The 24,209-nt window shown below is 42.2% G+C and overlaps 1 protein-coding gene across 1 annotated transcript in view; it reads left to right on the top strand.

The window, feature by feature from the left end:
* The window catches only part of MCF2L2 (MCF.2 cell line derived transforming sequence-like 2), a 508,793-nt gene that overhangs the window by 468,932 nt on the left and 15,652 nt on the right, over positions 1–24,209 (top strand). The window contains exons 29-32 of the mRNA XM_044288562.1: positions 1,456–1,527; positions 5,731–5,843; positions 11,870–11,982; positions 19,474–19,574. Of these exons, the coding sequence (XP_044144497.1) occupies positions 1,456–1,527; positions 5,731–5,843; positions 11,870–11,982; positions 19,474–19,574 (399 nt within the window). The remainder of the gene's footprint in view (positions 1–1,455; positions 1,528–5,730; positions 5,844–11,869; positions 11,983–19,473; positions 19,575–24,209) is intronic.

The following is a 24,209-nucleotide window of genomic DNA, read 5'->3' as shown; positions in this document are numbered from 1 at the left end:
AAGACATTTTACAGGAGAACTTAAGGCCATCTGTCTATCAGCTGAAGCTCAACAGAAGATGGATGTTGCAACATGACAACGACCCAAAGCAGAGAAGTAAATCAACAACAGAATGGCTTAAACAGAAGAAAATACGCCTTCTGGAGTGGCCCAGTCAGAGTCCTGACCTCAACCAGATTGAGATCACCTCAAGAAAGCGATTCACACCAGACATCCCAAGAATATTGCTGAACTGAAACAGTTCTGTAAAGAGGAATGGTCAAGAATTACTCCTGACCGTTGTGCGCGTCTGATCTGCAACTACAGGAAACGTTTGGTTGAAGTTATTGCTGCCAAAGGAGGTTCAACCAGTTATTAAATCCAAGGGTTCACATACTTTTTCCACCTGCACTGTGAATGTTTACATGGTGTGTTCAATAAAAACATGGTAACATTTAATTCTTTGTGTGTTATTAGTTTAAGCAGACTGTGATTGTCTATTGTTGTGACTTAGATGAAGATCAGATCACATTTTATGACCAATTTGTGCAGAAATCCATATCATTCCAAAGGGTTCACATACTTTTTCTTGCAACTGTAGTTATATGGTGCAAAAAGCACGAAATGTATTGAGGACTTCACAGTAAATCATCTTTAAAAAGGTTTTCTGGTTTGTATGAACATCCTTTGAAATAATCAATTGAGAAATTAGCTGTAATTTTGTGATGTATTTCTTTTATCTTTATTGCTCCTATCTTCCTTTCAGGGCTGTGGTCACATGACCATGTCCATGCGGCTTGTTCTGATTTCCTGTGATGTTATGTCCGTGGGTGTATCAATGCAGCAACAGCGGCAGTGATAGAGGAGTGTCTATGTAACTAGCTGGGTGGGAGGAGCTATAAGCTGGACATTGTTAGGGGCGGTGCTGGAGCTGTGGCAGAAAAGGAGAAGTGCATCATGGGTTTGGTTGGATACAGCACCAGGAAGTGCTACATGGAGAAAGCAGGTCAGGAGTCCAAATTGAAATAGAAAAGCAGAGGGAAGATGTACATGAGGCAATCAACTACAAGAGAACATATATATAGAAAAGCATGTTAAAGCCTCATTCACACGGCTGTGTTTTGGTCAGTGATTGTGAGATAAAATCAGGATTGGAGCCTCCACAGACATAAGGTATAAGGAAAGATCTGCACCTGTTCTGTGTTTAGAGCCGCACCTGGTTTTGGCTCAAAATCAAAGATGGAAATCATTGACCGAACAGTGACGTGTGAATGAGAAATAAATCTGGAAAACCTCTAAGCCATTGTAAAAGTTGTCCACCTTTGTTGCTAGCAATGCATGATGTGTTCCTACTAATTAGAAGTATGATATATGTTTGATACTAAGAGACAGTTACATTGTGATTTACTGGTATATTTTGCTTATTTGAAAGCACTTAACTATATTACAAATTCTCCACATTTATAAACTTAATAGGTCCACTTGGTCCAGATGTTAAAGCAAAAAGACATGAAATTAAGAGTGACCCAACACCACTGGGTCTCGAAGGTATAAGTGTTGTGATTTTGCATGCATGTGTGGTTTCTTGTTTTCTGACAGAATATGTAGCATTTTTACTTGTTCTTTTTACTATACTTTTTTGGTAACCGTGAACTTTCTGACATGCAGGTTGATGACAGAAAGCTTTGAATTAGATGATTGTTATTGGTGATGTTCTAAAATGATCCGAGGCTGGGGCCTACAAACTCCTAAAAAGAAACTCCATATTTAGGTCTCATGCACACGACCATATGTATGTTGCGGTCCGCAAAAAAAATACGGATGACGGAACAGCTGGCCTCTAAGGCCTCATGCACACGAATGTATTTTCTTTCCGTGTCCGTTCAGTTTTTTTGCGGACCGTATACGGAACCATTCATTTCAGTGGGTCCGCAAAAAAATGGAAGTTACTCTGCGTGCATTCCGTTTCTGTATGTACATATTTCCGTTCCACAAAAAAAATAGAACATGTCCTATTATTGTCCGCATTACGGACAAGGATAGTACTGTTCTATTATGGACCAGCTGTTCCGTTCCGCAAAATACGGAAGACACACAGACGCCAATACGTATTTTTTGCGGATCCGTTTTTTACAGACCGTAAAACACATACGGTTGTATGCATGAGGCCTTATAGAACAGTCCTATCCTTGTCTGTAATGTGGACAATAATAGCACATGTTCTATTTTTTGGCGGAACGGAAATACGGACATACAGAAATGGAATGCACATGGAGTAACATCTGGTTTTTTTTCAGACCAATTGAAATGAATGGTTCCGCATATGGTCCGCAAAAAAACCTGAACATATACGGGGAAAAAACTTGTTCGTGTGCATGAGCCCTTACTTGTAGTTTTGATTTGGTGATCTAAACACCAACCAGCATTGCATTGAAATCTTACATTTCAGTTACCAAAGTAAGGCCTCGTTCACACTTCAGTGTTTGGTCAGTGATTTCCATCAGTGATTTGTGAGCCAAAACCAGAAGTGGAGCCTCCACAGACATGAGGTAGAAGGGAAAGATCTGCTCCTGTTCTGTGTTTAGAGCTGCACCTGGTTTTGGCTCACAAATCACTGATGGAAATCACTGACCAAACACTGAAGTGTGAACGAGGCCTAAATGAAAATTTTTCTCAGTGTAAGGCCTCATGCACACGGCTGTTGTTTTGGTCCATATACGAGCTGCAGTTTGGGCGGCTCAGCTGCGGACCCATTCACTTCAATGGGTCCGCAAAAGATGAGTGCTGTCCGCATCCGTTGCTCCGTTCCGTGGTCCGCAAAAAAAATATGTGTTCTATTCTTGTCCACGCTTTGCGTACAAGAACAGGCAGTTATATTAAAGGCTGTCCGTGCCGTTCCAAAAATTGCGGAACGCACATGGACGCCATCCATGTTTTGCGGATTCGCACTTTGCGGACCTCAAAACACACAACGGTCGTGTGCTTGAGGCCTAACTGTAGTTTCAGTTTATTTTTGATATAGATGAGGGACAGGGATGCTAAACATTTTTAAATATACTTAATTAGGGAAAGATGTTTCTTTATACGAGAAAACAGGGTGTATTCTTAGCAAGGCTGTAACAGCGCTGCTAAGGAGAATCTGTCTTCAGTTCACAGAAGAGGCCTGTGTGTAACATGCAGAAGTTCCCAGCCGCCTCTTGTCACTACCTCGGTGTTAACCAATACATTCCAGAACTGTAATCAGAAATCAATATTAATGCTATGCGACCCCGCCATTGCTGGGAGGTCAGGACGGGAGCTGCTAGTCCGATGCGTGGAACTCGCTTGTCTGAAAGGAGCCTTAGTAATGCTCAGTTACAGCGTTGCTTTGATAGAAGACTCTTTAAACTGAAACATTTACACCATAAAGGCTTTCTTTCAGCAGAAATAACACTATTAACCTGGCTGACATTAACAATGCGCTAATGTAAGCTGAGCCTATCTAGCCTAGTCCTGTTTTAGTACATGCACCCGTTCCTGCAGAAAGTGTACTTTTATTATATGCAAATTAGCCTCTAAGAGCGGGGGGGGGGGGGGGGGGCGGGGCGTTGCTCCTGCTGATAGAGGCTCCATTCTCCCACCTCTGTCCATGTCCTCCAAGACTTGATTGACAGGGCCAGGCAGCATTCACATCCTCCTGTCTGGCCCTGAGTGCAGGTGAAATCTCACCCCTGCTGGCGTATTGAAGAAAGGACACTTGCCGCTGGCGACTTCCTTACTGCACACGCGCCGAATGCTGAATGGCACAGCGCAGGCGAGAGATTTCACCCGCTTTCATCTTTCACTGCTGTTTAAAGGTGTTCCATGTAGGACTACCACAGTAAACACAAGGAAGAGGGATACTAAATTTAGGCTAGATTCGCACAGTGTAGTGTTCATGCATTTTCTATTGGATCCAAATAAAAAAATAAGGGTGTCATTTACTAACAGAAATTTGCCCATTTTTGGCGTATTTCTGGCACAGATTGCAGGTCTAAAATAGGGGGCGTGGCGTGGGTGAGGAAGGGGACGGGCCCAGCATATCTGATTATTGTCAATAGGGATGCGAAGGTGTCTGGCTATGCCATATATAGTAACTCCCGTAATCTGTTTATTTGCAAGAAACAGCTAACCAGAGTTCACTAGCGCAGATGTTACATTTTGCAGCCCTGACCGCATTCATATCTTGTGTCTGAAATAAACTTCCTGACAAAACTGACACCTTCTCTCCTCTGCTTCCGTTTTCTTTCAACTCGACCACATGCATTTTGTACAGAAATAGTAATCTAATTTACTTCCTAAAAAATGATATGTTATACTGTATATTAGGCTACTTTCACACTGGCATTTTGGCTTTCCGTTTGTGAGATCCGTTCAGGCCTCTCACAAGCGGTCCAAAACTGATCAGTTTTGCCCTAATGCATTCTGAATGGAAAAGGATCCACTCAGAATGCATCATTTTGTCTCCATTCCGCTCTGGAGACAGACACCAAACTGCTGCTTGCAGCGTTTTTCTGTCCGTCCTAGGAGAGTTTTCTCTGACACAATAGAAAACGGATCCGTCCCTCATTGACTTTCAATGGTGTTCATGACGGATCCATCTTGGTTATAGAAGACATAATACAACTGGATCCGTGCATGACGGAGGCATGCGGTTGTATTATTGTAACAGAAGCGTTTTTGAAGATCCATGACGGATCCGCATAAAACTCTAGTGTGAAAGTAGCCTTAGTTGTATTTTTATTTTATGCTTTGTACTTATATAGAGAGATTATAATCTGAATGAACAATATATTTTAGAACCAATTAATAAAAAACATCTTGTTCCTGGGAGTGCATGATTTGGAAATGGATCAACGTTGTGACTTTGTTAGTGACTGTTGCATGCTTTTGTATCCATGTTGTGTTTGATTTATATAAACTGTATACTATTGTTCTCAGAGGCATAATTTATAAAGCGGTTATCCAATCCCGAAAAAAGTTTAGTGATGGCTGGAAAAATATTTGAAGGATATTAAAAAAAACACCTACTGAATGGTGTCCTGCTGCCCAAAATGTATATGTACTGTATATATTATATGCACGGTTGTACAGTATTATTTCCATAACATGTATGTTCCAATAAAATGATATGTGACCTACTACAACTGAAAAAAAGACACTTCAAATCTGAAGTAGCCAACTTTTGCTATTCTATATCAGTATAGTATTATTTTATGGCTGGAGAGCTTATATATACTGTGGCTATGGTGTCATGACAATCGTTGCTGACTTGACTTGTTTTCTGCAAATGCCCTCTTTTTTTTTTGCAGAGTATTAATAATTTATACATGCAAAGATTATGTAATATTTATTTGAGACAAAACCTAACAACACTATTATTTCCTAACTACATTATTAAGAGTGTCACCCTTAAAGCACACTTGTTACATCAAGTTATGGTATATTGCAATAATATGCCATACCTTGCTGATCTGTATCCACTAATCATTACCATGATGGGCCTTCGTTACTAGTATGGCAGTGGCCACTTTGCATTTCTTGACCCAGTGATGTGCAGGTATTACAACTAAGAATCATTTACTAGCTAAGAAAATGTCAAAGGGCTCCCCCGGGCCCCCGCCCCCAGAAAACAGTAAATTATGGCATATGCTGGTCATCCAAAGCTATAACTTGCTGGATTTGGTAAAAACTTTAAGATGTCAACCATATGATTTTTTTCTTATTTTTTAGATTGGCCAAAGCATCTTAATTCTCTTGAAACATATGAAGATTTTTCTGCTATTCCATCGAGTAATGATGAACTTTCAAATTCTGATATTGATGAAGAAACCACTACAACCAAAGTAATATATTTATATTCTACAAAGGGATTTTCCACATTGGGTCATGATTTAGGTCATGTTTTCTTAAAGGGTTGTGCAGTGGCATAATATTTTTGACCTATTCTCAGGATAGGTCATCAATATCGAATTGGTGGGGGTCTGACTCCCATCACCCTTGGCAATCATCTGTACGAAGGAGTCACAGCATTTGTATAAGTACTGCTTACTCTTAAGAGTTTATTTGCATGTCATCTCCTTTGTAGAGGCAGCGCAGTGTAATTCTAACTAGTGTGTCTCATTTCAAGTCAGTAGGATAAGCAACTGTATTACACTGCACTGCCACTACAAAGAGAATGACTTGCAAATAAACTCTTAAGAGGAATCAGCACTTGTACAACGTCACAACCTCTTCAAATAGGTGATCAGTAGGGCTGCCTGGAGTTAGACCCCTGCTGATCTGCTATTGATGATCTATTCTGAGGATAGGAGGATAGGTCATCAATATTACACCAGTGCACAACCCCTTTAATGGTAGAGGATTCCTGTTCAGATTGGGACTTTTCACTATAGACTGACAATCGACAATTTATAGCTCTATTTAATTCATGTAGATGAACAATTATACTTTGTATTTGCAAGCTTTATTTAGAAATCTAGTCTACCTACAGCAACTTACAGTGGGGCAAAAAAGTATTTAGTCAGGCAACAATTGCGCAAGTTCTCTCACTTAAAAAGAGAGGCCGGTAATTTTCATCATAGGTATACCTCAACTATGAGAGATATAATGAGAGAAAAAATATCCAGAAGATCACATTGTCTGATTTTTTAAGAATTTATTTGCAAATGATGGTGGAAAATAAGTATTTGGTCAATAACCAAAGTTCATCTCAATACTTTGTTATATACCCTTTGTTGGCAATGACAGAGGTCAAACGTTTTCTGTAAGTCTTAACAAGGTTTTCACACACTGTTGCTGGTGTTTTGGCCCATTCCTCCATGCAGATCTCCTCTAGAGCAATGATGTTTTGGGGCTGTCGCTGGGCAACAAAGACTTTCAACTCCCTCCAAAGGTTTTCTATGGGGTTGAGGTCTGGAGGACCTTGAAATGCTTCTTACAAAGCCACTCCTTCGTTGCCTGGGCGGTGTGTTTGGGATCATTGTCATACTGAAAGACCCAGCCACGTTTCATCTCCAATGCCCTTCCTGATGGAAGGAGGTTTTCACTCAAAATCTCATGATACATGGCCCCAATTATTCTTTCCTTTACACGGATCAGTCGTCCTGGTCCCTTTGCAGAAAAACAGCCCCCAAAAATGATGTTTCCACCCCATGCTTCACAGTAGGTATGGTGTTCTTTGGATGCAACTCAGCATTCTTTCTCCTCCAAACACGACGAGTTGAGTTTTTACCAAAAAGTTCTACTTTGGTTTCATCTGACCATATGACAATGGTCCTCTTCTGGATCATCCAAATGCTCTCTAGCAAACTTTAGATGGGCCCGGGCATGTACTGGCTTAAGCAGGAGGACATGTCTGGCAGTGCAGGATTTGAGTCCCTGGCGGCGTAGTGTGTTACTGATGGTAGCCTTTGTTACTTTAGTCCCAGCTCTCTGCAGGTCATTCACTAGGTCCCCCCGTGTGGTTCTGGGATTTTTGCTCACCGTTCTTGTGATCGTTTTGACCCCACGTGGTGAGATCTTGCGTGGAGCCCCAGATCGATGGAGATTATCAGTGGTCTTGTATGTCTTCCATTTTCTAATAATTGCTCCCACAGTTGATTTCTTCACACCAAGCTGCTTGCCTATTGCAGATTCAGTCTTCCCAGCCTGGTGCAGATCTACAATTTTGTTTCTGGTGTCCTTCAACAGCTCTTTGGTCTTGGCCATAGTGGAGTGTGGAGTGTGACTGTTTGAGGTTGTGGACAGGAGTCTTTTCAGTTCAAACAGGTGCCATTAATACAAGTAACGAGTGGAGGACAGAGGAGCCTCTTAAAGAAGACGTTACAGGTCTGTGAGAGCCCGAAATCTTGCTTGTTTGTAGGTGACCAATTACTTATTTTACCGAGGAATTTACCAATTAATTCATTAGAAATCCTACAATGTGATTTCCTGTATTCTTTTCCCCCATTCTGTCTCTCATAGTTGAAGTGTACCTATGATGAAAATTACAGGCCTCTCTCATCTTTTTAAGTGGGAGAACTTGTACAATTGGTGGCTGACTAAATACTTTTTTGCCCCACTGTATATGCACAGTTCACTGTGCAGTGGTTTTCTACAGCTTCTTTGTGGTTTTACACATAGAAATTATTCACAAATATTAAAGAGGTTAATCCACCTGGGACATTTATAGCATATCAATAGAATATGCCAAAAATGTCCAATATAGGTGCAGATTTCATCTCTGGGATCCACCCCTCTCTCAAGAACGGGGCCCCACAGTATATGGAGAACAAGCTGCGCATGTGCGGCCACCCCTTGGTTCACTGCTATAAACCTTCTGAAAATAGCAGAGATAGTGCTCACCTATTTTCAGAAGTCCTATGGTGCTGATTGTGCTTACACTACTTTCTCTCTATTCACTTTAGGGTCCCATTCTTTAAATAGGAACGGGTCCTGGGCGCTGCACCTATTGACCATTAATGGCATATCTTATCGATATGCCAAAAAAAGTCCCATTCCTTTATTTGTCACAGTAGATGTACACGCACGTGTGTCTCAATGGAGCTTACAATGGACACTGCTTTCACAATAGGGCTAATTTCATAGGTAGTAATAAGCATTATTTAGAATGTAAAACAAAACCCTACGGAAGCTGAAAGAGGAGTTCCTTTCCATCTATACAAAAGGCTCACTGATGTCCATGCAAATAGTGTAAATTGCCCCATGTCTTGCTAAAGAGAGGAAAGCAAACATTGTATCTTTCCTACACAGATGGATAAATGTGAGCAACTGCTGTGTGCTACAATGACAGTGAGGGCAGGCAAAGCCCTCCTGCTATTTTATACACTTTTCTTAGTAAATTCAGTCTGTGTAATGCCCCCATACTGCTATATACTTCCAACATATATACGTAGTATTAAAAAAATAGCAGTTCAACATCATTAACCTGATAAATCACTGTTTTTGGTAGAAGTATTATTTTTACATAGCAAATTACTTACTGTAAGTGTGGTAGAGTGATAGAAAAAAGCAGACCCAACAATTAGGACGTGCAAGGCCCCTTTTTTAAGTAATTGAATCATTCATTGAAAGGGGCTTGTTCAAAATAATAGCAGTGAGGAATTAAACTTGGTGAAGTCATTCATTTTGTGGAATAACATGCTAATTTTGGCCCTTATTCAAAGGGGTTGTCCAGGTTCAGAGCTGAACCCGGACATATCCTCATTTTCACCCGGACAGGCCCTCTGATATCAGCATCGGAGCATTTCATGCTCCGATGCTTTCCTTTGCCCTGCGCTGAATTGTGCAGGACAAAGGCTTTTTTGGGAGATACAGTGACTCTCCATGGGAAAAACTAGACAAAGGCTTCCTCCTAGCAGTGTAAAAATATAAACAACATGCTCATATTAAGGGGACAACAACACTAAATACTAGACAAACTTCTGTAGATTATCAAAATTGTATTTTTATTAATAACACAGAATAAAATATACAATACATAAAATAGCAGCAGATGATATCCTAAATGAGAAGAAGGAGGAGAACTTCAGAGTCAGTCAGCCATCAGTGGTAATTCAACAAATAATTCATTAACCCATAAGACCTAAAAGCATAGTAGTCAAAAAACAAGGCAATAAAGCCAACCTTTGACAACCTTGTGGCTTTATTGCCCTGTTTTTTTTTACTACTATGCTTTTGGGTCTTATAAGTTAATTAATTATTTGTCCAATTACCACTGATGACTGATTGACTCTGAAGTTCTCCTCCTTCTTCTCATTTAGGATATCATCTGCTGCTATTTTATGTATTGTATATTTTATTCTGTGTTATTAATAAAGATTCAATTTTGATAATCTACAGAGGTTTGTCTACTAGTTGGTGTTGTCTGTTAGAGTATGTTACTTCCTTTAGTGCAAATAGATACGTATGCCTTAAAGTACAAATTGGTGTGGGTGCATTCATATTAAGGGGGGCTGCCTGGGTGAAAATGGGAAATGCCGGACAACCCATTTAAGGTAGAAGGGTAGCAAATGCTGCACATTTTGGTTATAGTGCATTTCCTTCTGAAACACTGGAAATGCTAAATCTCCACCGTACAGAAGTGCAGCAAATTATAGGCTGCTCTCAAATGTCCTGAAGTGACAACGAAAACCTGAAAGCCGCAGAAGGAAGCAGATAACTGTTCAAATAGCTAAAATAGCAAAAGCTCAGCCAAAGATCACCTCCAAGAAGATCTGAAGTTACCCGTAGAAGTACTGCTACAATCAGAAGCAAAGTTACCAGCAAGAACTCCCCGCGAAGTCCCGTTGTTGCATAGGTTAAAATTTGCCAAGGAACACATTGACTGGCCAAAAGAGAAATAGAGCAACATTTTGTGGACTGATGAAAGCAAAATTGTTCCTTTTTGGGTCTAGTGGTCACAGACAGTACACTAAGTACAGTAAGCCATAGTACACTGTGAATACAGTAAAGGGTGGTGGTGCAAGAATTATGATATGGGGATGTTTCTCAAAACATGGTGTTGGATTTTACATGCAAGAGATCATGGATCAGTTTGAATATGTCAACATACTTGAGGATATAACGTATGTTGCCTTGCCTTATGCGACATGACATGACCCTGACCCAGAACTCACCAGGAAGTGAACATTTTGGTTACAGACAAACTGGATTGAGGTAATGGACTGACCAGCCCTGGCCCCAATCCAAGAGAGAACTCGTGGAGTGAAGTAAAAAATGCAGTTTATGAGGCAAAACCCAAAAATGCTGAAGAACTGTGAAATGTAGTCCAGTCATTCTGGATTGGAATATCTGAACAGAGATGCCAGAAGTTGGTCAACTCCATGCAACACAGATGTCAAGCAGTTCTCAGAAGCAATGGGTATACCACTAAATATTAGTTCAGGAGTTCAAAGTAAAGCAAGATCTCAAACATTTTTTCAGTTTATATATTAAGTGGGTCATTTATCATAACATATATGCCATTTTCTCCATAGTGCAGAGATAAGGGGTCATGGCATGGGCCAGGAAGCAGGCAGACCGGTAGGCCCAGCTCATTTATCACCTTCCACGCCAGTTTTAGGAGTGGAAAACATTATAAATCTGCACCAGTAAGGAAGCTGGTGTAGATTCAAGTCTGTCGCATGGCCTGCTGGAGGAAGCACCAAACTTATGCAGAGGCCTGCACCTCTACATAATTTTGGCGCTTCCTCCAGCAGTGCAGAGGGACTTAAGACTGGCGTGGACCAGTCTTAATAAATGTCCCCCTAAATTTTTGCGTTTTAAAGAAAAATGCCGGCTCTGCAATTTTTTGGAACAGCCTAATATTTCTTTTTCTTTACTTTCTGTAAAGAATTAACACAAACTGGATACATTTTCTTATTGTTTTGATTTGGAATTGAATTTACAGTATTTCTTGTGCATTTGCATTTATGGAAATAATAGTTATTATAATGATTTTGCACTTTCTTTGCTTTTTACCCTCACTATTTTTTAACACTACTGTAGTAGCAGCATACATTGCTCAAGTAATGTGCAGTACCTAAATACTCTCTTGCAGAGCACACATAATACTGCCATGTAGATACCACATACTGTAATACATTCATAAACCTATAAATAGTACTGGCTAATTTTACTCCTCTCCTGGGGTTCCTGACTTTAGAGGCCCACTTTGAGACAGGGACTCTAGGAAACTGCCCAGTTTGCCATACCCTAAAACCATCCTTGATTGCAGTTCATATTTGGAAAGTATTTAATTTGATATATATGATCCATTGGCACCCTAGGTATTTTGAAATCTATAGCTCTAGTTATGCAATTAAATGGTGACTACTGTCCTTCCCTATGCAGTCTTCTGCAACTACACAATATTATTTTACTATTGCAGGTTTCCAGCCTTTTCTGTGTTGAAAGTAGCTTTGAGACATGCTCACCAACAGCCTTTTCCCTTCGGCCAGGGGACGTAGTACAGTTTCAGCAATGTGGAGAGAATGGACAGTGGTAAGTATAACAAATTGTGTGAGGTCATGTCTTCATTCCAATAATACTGTAATTTTATATTGTGGCTCGTATCATCCTTAATTCTGGTTAATAGTTGCATACTGATATACAATCCCTTGTCACTTCTAGTCATGCTTACTGTCCGCTCTGTCAGGAAGTTGATACATTCCTTGTGTAATGCTGTGTGAGGATGAGAGAGGCCTCAGTATAAGGGCTCATGCACATGGCCGTAGCCTGTTTTTGCGGTCTGTAAATTGCGGATCCGCAAAACATGGATACCGGCCAAGTGCGTTCTGTATTTTGCAGAACAGAACGTCCTTCCATCTATAGAACAGTCTTATACTTGCCCATTATATGGAGAAGAATAGGATATGTTCTATATTTTTGCGATGCCATGGAACGGACATATGGATGCGGACAGCACTCTGTGTGCTGTCCGTATCTTTTTAGTCCCCATTGAAGTGAATGGGTCTGCATCTGACCCACAAAAAATGTGGATCAGATGTGGATCAGATGTGGATCAAAAGTACACTTGTGTGCATGATCCCTAACAGGGAGGCAGTAATATTTGTATTGACATTATATCCCCCTAGAAAGATGACCACCACATTACACTATAACCTAAGTATAGTGTGGCTTACCTTGCTGGCACTTAGTCATTGTAAATGTATACTTATATTAATCCCGAACTCACTGTACATTTCATATTTGAAAGCCTATTTCCTGCACAATGCTTATCACGTGCATTATGTCGCCGTGGAGCCCTGGCCTTAAAAATATATACCATAAGTATTCCCCTATTGCCTCTCTAATGTTGCCCATGTGACATATATTAAATAATGAATAATAATTAAAGGGGTTTTACAACACTTTCTAACTGATGAACTATCCTCTGAACTCTCTGTCTCAGCACCAGCGCGCCTGTGAAAGCAGTGGCCTTCTTGCGGCTTACATTGTATAGCGGCTAGACTTGGTATACCAGCTCGGACAAATTCACATAAAAGCTCCAGCAGATAGCTCCCCAATTAAAAAGTCTTGGAAAACCCCTTTAATTTCTTGGCCTCTCATGGTGGAAAGATTCTACTCAGAAAAGCCCTAAAAGCCTCAACTCCCCCTATGAAGAGTTAGGTTGTTAATGCAATGATATTGAATATACAGTACAGACCAAAAGTTTAGACACACCTTCTCATTCAAAGAGTTTTCTTTATTTTCATGACTATGAAAATTGTAGATTCACACTGAAGGCACCAAAACTATGTGGAATTATATACATAACAAAAAAGTGTGAAACAACTGAAAATATGTCATATTCTAGGGTCTTCAAAGTTGCCACCTTTTGCTATGATTACTTCTTTGCACACTCTTGGCATTCTCTTGATGAGCTTCAAGAGGTAGCTACCTGAAATGGTCTTCCAACAGTCTTGAAGTAGTTCCCAGAGATGATTAGCACTTGTTGGCCCTTTTGCCTTCACTCTGCGGTCCAGCTCACCCCAAACCATCTCGATTGGGTTCAGGTCCGGTGACTGTGGAGGCCAGGTCATGGCGCAGCACCCCATCACTCTCCTTCATGGTCAAATAGCCCTTACACAGCCTGGAGGTGTGTTTGGGGTCATTGTCCTGTTGAAAAATAAATGATGGTCCAACTAAACGCAAACCGGATGGAATAGCATGCCGCTGCAAGATGCTGTGGTAGCCAAGCTGGTTCAGCATGCCTTCAATTTTGAATAAATCCCCAACAGGGTCACCAGCAAAGCACCCCCACACCATCACACCTCCTCCTCCATGCTTAACGGTGGGAACCAGGCATGTAGAGTCCATCCGTTCACCTTTTGTGCGTCGCACAAAGACACGGTGGTTGGAACCAAAGATCTCAAATTTGGACTCATCAGACCAAAGCACAGATTTCCACTGGTCTAATGTCCATTCCTTGTGTTCTTTAGCCCAAACAAGTCTCTTCTGCTTGTTGCCTGTCCTTAGCAGTGGTTTCCTAGCAGATATTCTACCATGAAGGCCTGATTCACACAGTCTCCTCTTAACAGTTGTTCTAGAGACGTGTCTGCTGCTAGAATTCTGTGTGGCATTGACCTGGTCTCTAATCTGAGCTGCTGTTAACCTGCGATTTCTGAGGCTGGTGACTCGGATGCACTTATCCTCTGCAGCAGAGGTGACTCTTGGTCTTCTTTTCCTGGGGCAGTCCGCATGTGAGCCAGTTTCTTTGTAGCGCTTGATGGCTTTTGTGACTGCACTTGGGGACACTTTCAAAGTTTTCCCAATTTTTCGGACTGACTGACCTTCATTTCTTAAAGTAATGATGGCCACTTGTTTTTCTTTACTTAGCTGCTTTTTTCTTGCCATAATACAAATTCTAACAGTCTATTCAGTAGGACTATCAGCTGTGTATCCACCTGACTTCTCCACAACGCAACTGATGGTCCCAACCCCATTTATAAGGCAAGAAATCCCACTTATTAAACCTGACAGGGCACACCTATGAAGTGAAAACCATTTCAGGTGACTACCTCTTGAAGCTCATCAAGAGAATGCCAAGAGCGTGCAAATCAGTAATGAAAGCAAAAGGTGGCTACTCTGAAGAACCTAGAATATTACATATTTTCAGTTGTTTCACACTTTTTTGTTATGTATATAATTCCACATGTGTTAATTCATAGTTTTGATGCCTTCAGTGCGAATCTACAATTTTCATAGTCATGAAAATAAAGAAAACTCTTTGAATGAGAAGGTGTGTCCAAACCTTTGGTCTGTACTGTATAAAGTTCTGACAGTGGGATAGTTCTAGAATTTTACACTAAACACTTAAAGGCTATGTACATCTTTGGGGACAATGTTTTTAAATGATTGCATTGTACTCCTTTTGAGCTAAAAATCTTTTTTTTTTATTTGGTCTCAAGGTGCAGCTTTGAGATTCTCTAGTAGCAGGCTCTGAATTTTTACTTTGTTCTGTCAGGCAGCTCAGCTGAGGGCTCCTTATATCTGCTCTCTGACCTCCTAAACACTCATTATAGCTCAATTCTTATCTTATTGATAGGAATGTGGTGCTTCATTTTTATTTAAGTTTTATTAGCTGATCGACACAAAGTGAAAGTACTATTCACAAAGTTAGACAGACACCCTTTTTGATAGAATAGCTCAATATATTTTTTTTTATTAAAGACCAATTGAAGAAATAATTTTTAGCCCAAAATGAGTAAAATGCAATCATAAAAAATTGCCTCCTTTGGTTACCCTTAGATTTAATAGATAAATAAAGTGCTTGTTAATTAGCCATTTCTATTCTTCCATTACCTGGACTCTTTATTTCAATTGTACTTTTCTTCTGGCAAATGAAAGTAAAGATAATGATTTAAAAAGCTATTATTGCATGTTATGTTTTAACATGTTGATATTAAAAGCATATCTATTAAAATGGAAGCATGGCACTAGTCTAAATATAGTGAGCTTTTTTTGTAACCCGGTGATCCCCTGGGATCTCTTCTACTAAATTAGAAAAACTAGTCAGACTGGTTCAGGTTAATTAGAGAGAGTCAACAAGCAATTTTCAGCTTTTGAAAGATTTTTTGACATGATATTATTAAGGGATGAAAGGATTAAACTATGACATCACCCACAACGTATACTCACTGGTTTACCCAACTTTTGTGCTTTATTTAAGCATGAGATTTTTTTTTGTAGTAGTCTCTGACCATGATCAACCTTACTTTACACCCTATGCTACAGTTGCAGCTGGGTGAGAGGCCTAGTTCACCTGTTTGCATCCTTTTTTCTTCCCAGAATTCCAGAGGAGCATGTATGGCCTATAAGTCTGCTCATGCCGATTAAGGCGCTCTCCCTAAGGAGTGATATTACCATCCAAATTCTTACCCAGTTAAGTCAGTACTCTCTGCTCTGCACTATTGAGAGGCAAATCACCCCAAAACAGCTGTCTGCAGATGCTGGCTTATTTATTATCCAAGTCATGTCTCACGGCCTATTTAACCGCCTCCGGACCGCCTAACGCAGATGTGCGGTCCGGAGGCGGCAGCCCTGCGCACAACGACGCATATACGCGTCATCTCGCGAGGGCCGGGATTTCCTGTGAACGCGCGCACACAGGCGCGCGTGCTCACAGGAACGGAAGGTAAGCGAGTGGATCTCCAGCCTGCCAGCGGCGATCGCTCGCTGGCAGGCTGGAGATCTGATTTTTTTAACCCCTAACAGGTATATTAGACGCTGTTTTGATAACAGCGTCTAATATACCTGCTACCTGGTCCTCTGGTGGTCCCTTTTGTTAGGATCGACCACCAGAGGACACAGGTAGGTCAGTAAAGTCGCACCAAACACCACACTACACTACACCCCCCCCCCCCGTCACTTATTGACCCCTTATGAACCCCTGATCACCCATGATCACCCCATATAAACTCCCTGATCACCCCCCTGTCATTGATCACCCCCCCTGTAAGGCTCCATTCAGACGTCCGTATGATTTTTACGGATCCACGGATACATGGATCGGATCCGCAAAACACATGCGGACGTCTGAATGGAGCCTTACAGGGGGGTGATCAATGACAGGCGGGTGATCACCCATATACACTCCCTGATCACCCCCTGTCATTGATCACCCCCCTGTAAGGCTCCATTCAGACGTCCGCATGTGTTTTGCGGATCCGATCCATGTATCCATGGATCCGTAAAAATCATACGGACGTCTGAATGGAGCCTTACAGGGGGGTGATCACCCATATACACTCCCTGATCACCCCCTGTCATTGATCACCCCCCCTGTAAGGCTCTATTCAGACGTCCGTATGATTTTTACGGATCCATGGATACATGGATCGGATCCGCAAAACACATGCGGACGTCTGAATGGAGCCTTACAGGGGGGTTATCAATGACAGGGGGTGATCAGGGAGTGTATATGGGTGATCACCCCCCTGTAAGGCTCCATTCAGACGTCCGTATGATTTTTACGGATCCTGTCATTGATAACCCCCCTGTAAGGCTCCATTCAGACGTCCGCATGTGTTTTGCGGATCCGATCCATGTATCCATAGATCCGTAAAAATCATACGGACGTCTGAATGGAGCCTTACAGGGGGGTGATCAATAACAGGGAGGTGATCACTCCCTGTCATTGATCACCCCCCTGTAAGGCTCCATTCAGACGTCCGCATGTGTTTTACGGATCCGATCCATGTATCCATGGATCCGTAAAAATCATACGGACGTCTGAATGTAGCCTTACAGGGGGGTGATCAATGACAGGGGGGTGATCACCCATATACACTCCCTGATCACCCCCTGTCATTGATCACCCCCCTGTAAGGCTCCATTCAGACGTCCGCATGTGTTTTGCGGATCCGATCCATGGATCCGTAAAAATCATACGGACGTCTGAATGGAGCCTTACCAGGGGGGTGATCAATGACAGGGGGGTGATCAGGGAGTGATCACCCCCCTGTAAGGCTCCATTCAGACATTTTTCTGGCCCAAGTTAGCGGAAATATATATTTTTTTTGTTTGTTTTTTCTTACAAAGTCTCATATTCCACTAACTTGTGTCAAAAAATAAAATCTCACATGAACTCGCCATACCCCTCACGGAATCCAAATGCGTAAACATTTTTAGACATAAATATTCCAGACTTCTTCTCACGCTTTAGGGCCCCTAAAAAGCCAGGGCAGTATAAATACCCCACATGTGACCCCATTTCGGAAAGAAGACACCCCAAGGTATTCCGTGAGGGGCATATTGAGTCCATGAAAGATTGAAATTTTTGTCCTAAGTTAGCGGAAAGTGAGACTTTGTGAGAAAAAAACAAAAAAAATCAATTTCCGCTAACTTATGCAAAAAAATATTTTTTATGAACTATGCCCCTCATTGAATACCTTGGGGTGTCTTCTTTCCAAAGTGGGGTCACATGTGGGGTATTTATACTGCCCTGGCTTTTTAGGGGCCCGAAAGTGTGAGAAGAAGTCTGGGATCCAAATGTCTAAAAATGCCCTCCTAAAAGGAATTTGGGCCCCTTTGCGCATCTAGGCTGCAAAAAAGTGTCACACATGTGGTATCGCCGTACTCAGGAGAAGTTGGTGAATGTGTTTTGGGGTGTCATTTTACATATACCCATGCTGGGTGAGAAAAATATCTTGGTCAAATGCCAACTTTGTATAAAAAAATTGGAAAAGTTGTCTTTTGCCAAGATATTTCTCTCACCCAGCATGGGTATATGTAAAATGACACCCCAAAACACATTCCCCAACTTCTCCTGAGTACGGCGATATCAGATGTGTGACACTTTTTTGCAGCCAAGGTGGGCAAAGGGGCACATATTCCAAAGTGCACCTTTCGGATTTCGCAGGCCATTTTTTACACATTTTGATTGTAAAGTACTTCTCACACATTTGGGCCCCTAAATTGCCAGGGCAGTATAACTACCCCACAAGTGACCTCATTTTGGAAAGAAGACACCCCAAGGTATTCCGTGAGGGGCATGGCGAGTTCCTAGAATTTTTTATTTTTTGTCGCAAGTTAGTGGAATATGAGACTTTGTAAGAAAAAAAAAATTAAAATAAAATTATCATTTTCCGCTAACTTGTGACAAAAAATAAAAAGTTCTATGAACTCACTATGCCCATCAGCGAATACCTTAGGGTGTCTACTTTCCGAAATGGGGTCATTTGTGGGTTTTTTTTACTGTCTGGGCATTGTAGAACCTCAGGAATCATGACAGGTGCTCAGAAAGTCAGAGCTGCTTCAAAAAGCGGAAATTCACATTTTTGTACCATAGTTTGTAAACGCTATAACTTTTACCCAAATCATTTTTTTTTTTGCCCAAACATTTTTTTTATCAGAGACATGTAGAACAATAAATTTAGCGAAAAATGTATATATGGATGTCGTTTTTTTTGCAAAATTTTACAGCTGAAAGTGAAAAATTACATTTTTTTGCAAAAAAAATAGTTAAATTTCGATTAATAACAAAAAAGTAAAAATGTCAGCAGCAATGAAATACCACCAAATGAAAGCTCTATTAGTGAGAAGAAAAGGAGGTAAAATTAATTTGGGTGGTAAGTTGCATGACCGAGCAATAAACGGTGAAAGTAGTGTAGTGCAGAAGTGTAAAAAGTGGTCTGGTCATGAAGGGGGTTTTAGCTAGCGGGGCTGAAGTGGTAAAGGGTCAAACATTGACTTATAGGATAGCTGCCTTACATATAGTGGCAAGATAAGTAGAAAATGCCTAGACCTCATTTGCATCCCTTCTTTCGAGTGAAGATGAAATGGTAGAAGATTTCAGTGCTGCTTGCAGCACTGTAAATGCAGCTCTGGATTATAATATAGGCTGTTAGGATCAGTATGAGATAATCAGAGTAACGTATCTGCACAGTTAAGTAACTTTTTATGTAAATTGTATTTTATGTGTCAACATATTTAAGATTAAATACTAGTAAATGTAGTGTAATATAGATAATGATTCGTTCTTACTTTCAGGTTAGTGAAAGAGATTGTTTCAAAACAAAAAGCCTGGGTACCATCCAGTATATTGATACCGAAAGCATCTGCCAACGTCTGTCTGAAAGATAACAGTGCAGGTAATGGTCACACTCGGGTGAATGAGGCTGAGCTGTGGCAACTTCACTACTAGACACTATTGCATGGCATATTGCATTGCTTCATTGGTCAAGGGGACTGCTAAAACGCCTGGAAAAAAGGCCATCCAATTAAGGGTTCACGCACACATACTTATTTTTTGTCCGTGTCCATTCCGGTTCTGCGGACTGTAGGAGGAACCATTTATTTCAATGGGTCCGCAAAAAAAAACAGTAGTTACTCCTTGTGCATTCCGTTTCCGTATGGAACTAAATTGAACACTACTAAAAAAGTGATTGTGTGGGTTGCGTTTCATATTTCCCGTAGACCTTCAGCTAACAGCTGGAGCTTTTACCACATAAAGATGCCAGCGCAAAAAAGTATGAAAAAGGTGTGGCAGAAAAATGCCATTAAAAACCCATGGATAAAAGCACCCTTAGGCCTCATGCACACAAACTTATTTTCTTTCCGGGTCCATTCCGTTTTTTTTGCGGACCGTATACAGAACCATTCATTTCAATGTGTCCGCAAAGAAAACACGGAAGTTACTCCATGTGCATTCCATTTCCGTTCCGCAAAAAAATAGAACATGTCCTATTATTGTCCACATTATGGACAAGGATAGTACTGTTCTATTAGGGACCAGCTGTTCCGTTCCGTAAAATACGCAATGCACATGGACGCCATTCGAATTTTTTGCGGATTTGTTTTTTGTGGACCGCAAAATACATACGGTCATGTGCATGAGATTTCAGGATGATTTCACATATCATTTTTTGCAGGCATTGTTAAACACATTTTATGCACTGGCGTTTTTTGGGGAAAAAATGTAGTTCAAGCAGCTGTTTAGAAAAAAAAATCCCTCAAAAAGTGCAGAAAAAAAATCCAGGTTCTACACATAGGAAAACAGCATACTCAGAGTGTGTTGGTTTTTTTTCAAAGTTTTTCCCATAGGCTATAGGGGAAAAACACTTTGAAATAGCTCCAAGAAAAACGTGATAAAAAAAATCCCACCCATAAAAAGTGGTTGTAAAGAAACACCAGAATTTCTTGACATTTGATTACAAATAAAAAAAGACTGTGTCTGGTGTGCAGGTAGGACACTAGTCATGGAGGCCACTAAGAGACCTATGGCAGATTTTCATGAAGAAGCCAAGTAACTGTAATGTTCAGCACTAGCAGTCTGGTGCTTTTGCTCTTACCAGATGTAGGTAATATCTGTTAAGGAATAATGCTGAGCATTGAAACTGATATCAAAATGAAAGAAACATCACAGGTGTGGGAAAAAAATCTTCTTCAGACTTCATCCGTTTTATCAAAGGTTTAGTGACTAGGGTAGAGCGAACTTCAAGTTTTGAAGTTGGAGTTGAGGTATATGCTGAATTGTGTTATGGATTCCATTACCACGGACCATAACGCAATCCCATGACAGAATGCATTGCTGAATGCCTTTAGAGGCATTCCGTCATAATAGAAGGACTCCTGCATAACGGAAACCGGACGGGTTCGTTATGCTGGCCATAGACTTCTATTATAATGGAATGCTTCTAAAGCCATTCCATTATGGAATTGCGTTATGGTCCGTGGTAATGTAACACCCCAGAATTGTTACGAAACTCTTTCACCCCGCTACAAACTGTTAAGAGCGTTTGCCTTGTCATCTAATGTAATTTCACATAATATTCTCACAAATGTGCATTGAAAGCCTTGTTACATGTATATTGCTGTAATTTCCATGTTCACCAGGAGGTGGCAGCAATGTGTTAGCAAGGAGTTAGAGCCAGTTTAGTGTTGCTGAGCTGGAATAGTTCATTCCAGTTTATCTCCCCCCTCTATGAGCAAAGTGGGCCGCGCCCACATCCTGCCTCATGGGGAGAGAAGGAAGTTAGAAGTGAGTGTAACCCAACCCCCTGCTAGGGGTAGGGTGTGCATGTTAGGAGCTCCCAGATATAAGGATCCAAAGCCAGGTTCTTGTCTCGGCTGAGACATTGATCATCATCCCCAGCCTGAGCCTTGCAGCCTCAGCTGGAAGAAGCAAGCAGACCACTCCAGTTCCAGGAAGAAGCATACCCTGTGAAGCTAACTGTGAGTCAAAGTCCAAAGACCCAGGAGAAGCCATATTCCTCCTCAGCTAGTCAGTCCCCAGACAGCAGAATATAGAAAGCGCAGAAGCCAAATTCCTGCCACAGTTTAGAGCTATAAAGCAGACGTCCTTTCCTGCAAAGCTCCAGGTTGATAAAGCAGAAGATATATTCCTGCCACACATTGCCAATACCTGCTGGGACCTAAGACTAAAGCTGTATCTTGCTTGGATGAAAGTTACCAAGTTTGAACTTTACCCAAGGTCTGGATCTCAATTACTGCTGCAAAACCCTATATTACTCCTACTAGCACTACACTCATTTTATTGCAAGTGAGCCAGGATCCAGGAGCCCAGCGGTACTTAGGTAGGAGACACCGTTGACACCATTACTACTACCATACAGAGACATTACACCACTCTGACACTCCTAACCTGTGGCATGAGTTACAATACCTTAAAGGGCCCTGTGACCAGGGCCGGTGCAAGAATTTTTGCCAACACAAGCGAAGGTAATAATAATAATAATAATAAGGATAATAAGAAAAAAATATTTTCCATTACACCTCAGGTCAGACCAGCAATCAGACCCCCAATGTTAATCAGACCTCTGCTAACAGCCCCAATCAGACCCCCAATGTTAATCAGACCTCAGATCAGACCCCCATGTCAGACATCAGCCCCAATCGATCAGCCCCCCATGTCAGCCATCATGCTGCCATGTAAGCCATCATGCCCCCATGTAAGCCATCATGCCCCCATGTAAGCCATCATTCTCCCATGTAAGCCATCATGCTCCCATGTAAGTCATCATGCCCCCCATGTCAGCCATCAGACCCCCATGTCAGCCATCAGACCCCCATGTCACATTTCTCCCCCTCCATGTCAAATCACGCCCTATGTCACATCAGCCCTCCATGTCACATTTCTCCCCCTCCATGTCACATTTTTCCGCCCTCCCCTAGGGTGCGCCCTAAGGCAGCCGCTTGGTTTGCCTTATGGTAGCACCGGCCCTGCCTGTGACAGTACCCTGCGCACGCTGAAATTGGCATCACAAACAAACTATAGACTATTATACCCATATCCTTACCCACTGAATAATTTGGCATTCTTGTAACTTTACCCACGGTCCAGCTCTATTGCATTTTTGCCGTCACGGGAACAGGATCAGATTGAATTGTGTGCCTATCCCTGCCAACCGGATCCAACTGTGTGCCAACAGAACCGGATCCAATTGTGTGCCAACGGGATTAAACTGCATGTTTAACAGTACTGCAAGACCTGAGAATTGTGCCAAAACCCTGAGAATTTACTTTAGTGCTTTTTTGCTGTGCCAGGAATCACTAAAACGTGCGCACCAGCACTCAAAGGGTTAATTCACCATAGTCGCAAAATAACGCTGCTTCTTCATGCCCTTGAGAAGCGGGAAAACTCAACAACGCCCTCTCAAGAGTGCGAAAATGGCGAATACACCCCCCTAGAAGCGGGAACTCTCAAGCCTGCCCACCAAGAACTTTGCAATGTGAGCAGACTCCTCCCTCTGGGCTCCACCCTCATGCCCTGTACCGAGTGAGAAGGAAGACGCAAACAATATGGCGCTCCCATCACCTAAGTGGGACCAGATGGCAATACAGGGAGAACTCGTCTACGAGGCTACCGTACCTGAGATCCGGGTCTCCCAGCTCGTGAAGAGAGCTGGCCCCTGCACGTTTGGAGTGTCTCTGGAGCCTGCGCTTTCCGCAACTGGTGGAGAGACAGCCGACGACTAGACATCCCCAAGATGGCCGCCGACGCTAAGCCTGCTCCCGCGGAAGACACCGCCGACCAGATCGCCCAGGCCTTGGACCAGCCAGACGGCACCTGAAGCCCCAGATGACCACCAGGAGGCACCGGAACAGGCCGCGACATCAGGTAGGAGCAGTCGCGCTCCCTGAGGCCAGGGCCCTGTCCGAAGCTGCCCCTGCACCGCGCCCAGTGGGTCCCGACACGGCTAGTAGGCCTGAACAGGCTCCGCCAAGCACACATGCTGGTGCGGCGGAGGCGGCCGGAACTTCCACTCCGCCGCCCAGAGCCAACACCTCCAGAGCAGGACGCCTTAACCCTGAGGTCCCATTGAAACTCACTATTCATGTCCAGACGGCCTGGGAATATAAATCGGCTGTTTAAGAATGGGTGAAGCAGGTCATAGATGACCCCCGGCCGGGAGACCCTAAGCTTATCAGACGCACTGGAGAAAGGCGTCGGATTTTTGCAGGACAGTCATAGTGGGGAGGAATTATTTGTAGTCCGCCGCTCTGTTAAGTGCCACTACCTACCACAGGCCCGTCACAACCTGTACGCAGGAGATCAAGTGGAGTATACCCCTATGCGCTCCATCCAAGGCCCATTTGCTGCCGATGTGACCCTGCTGGCCAAACCTTAGTCCCCTGCAGTTACCCCAGAGTCCTGGCAGGAAGATCCAGGCTCTGCAGGGAAAGTTAGATGTTTGCAAGAAACCAAGGATGGCAGATTGCGTTTTAAGGAAGAGCCTCAGCCTGAACCTGAACCACTCATCCCT

The sequence above is a fragment of the Bufo gargarizans genome, chromosome 4 (genome assembly GCF_014858855.1).
Source record: "Bufo gargarizans isolate SCDJY-AF-19 chromosome 4, ASM1485885v1, whole genome shotgun sequence".
Lineage (NCBI taxonomy): Eukaryota > Metazoa > Chordata > Amphibia > Anura > Bufonidae > Bufo > Bufo gargarizans.
This window is presented reverse-complemented; position numbering and strand designations above follow the sequence as displayed.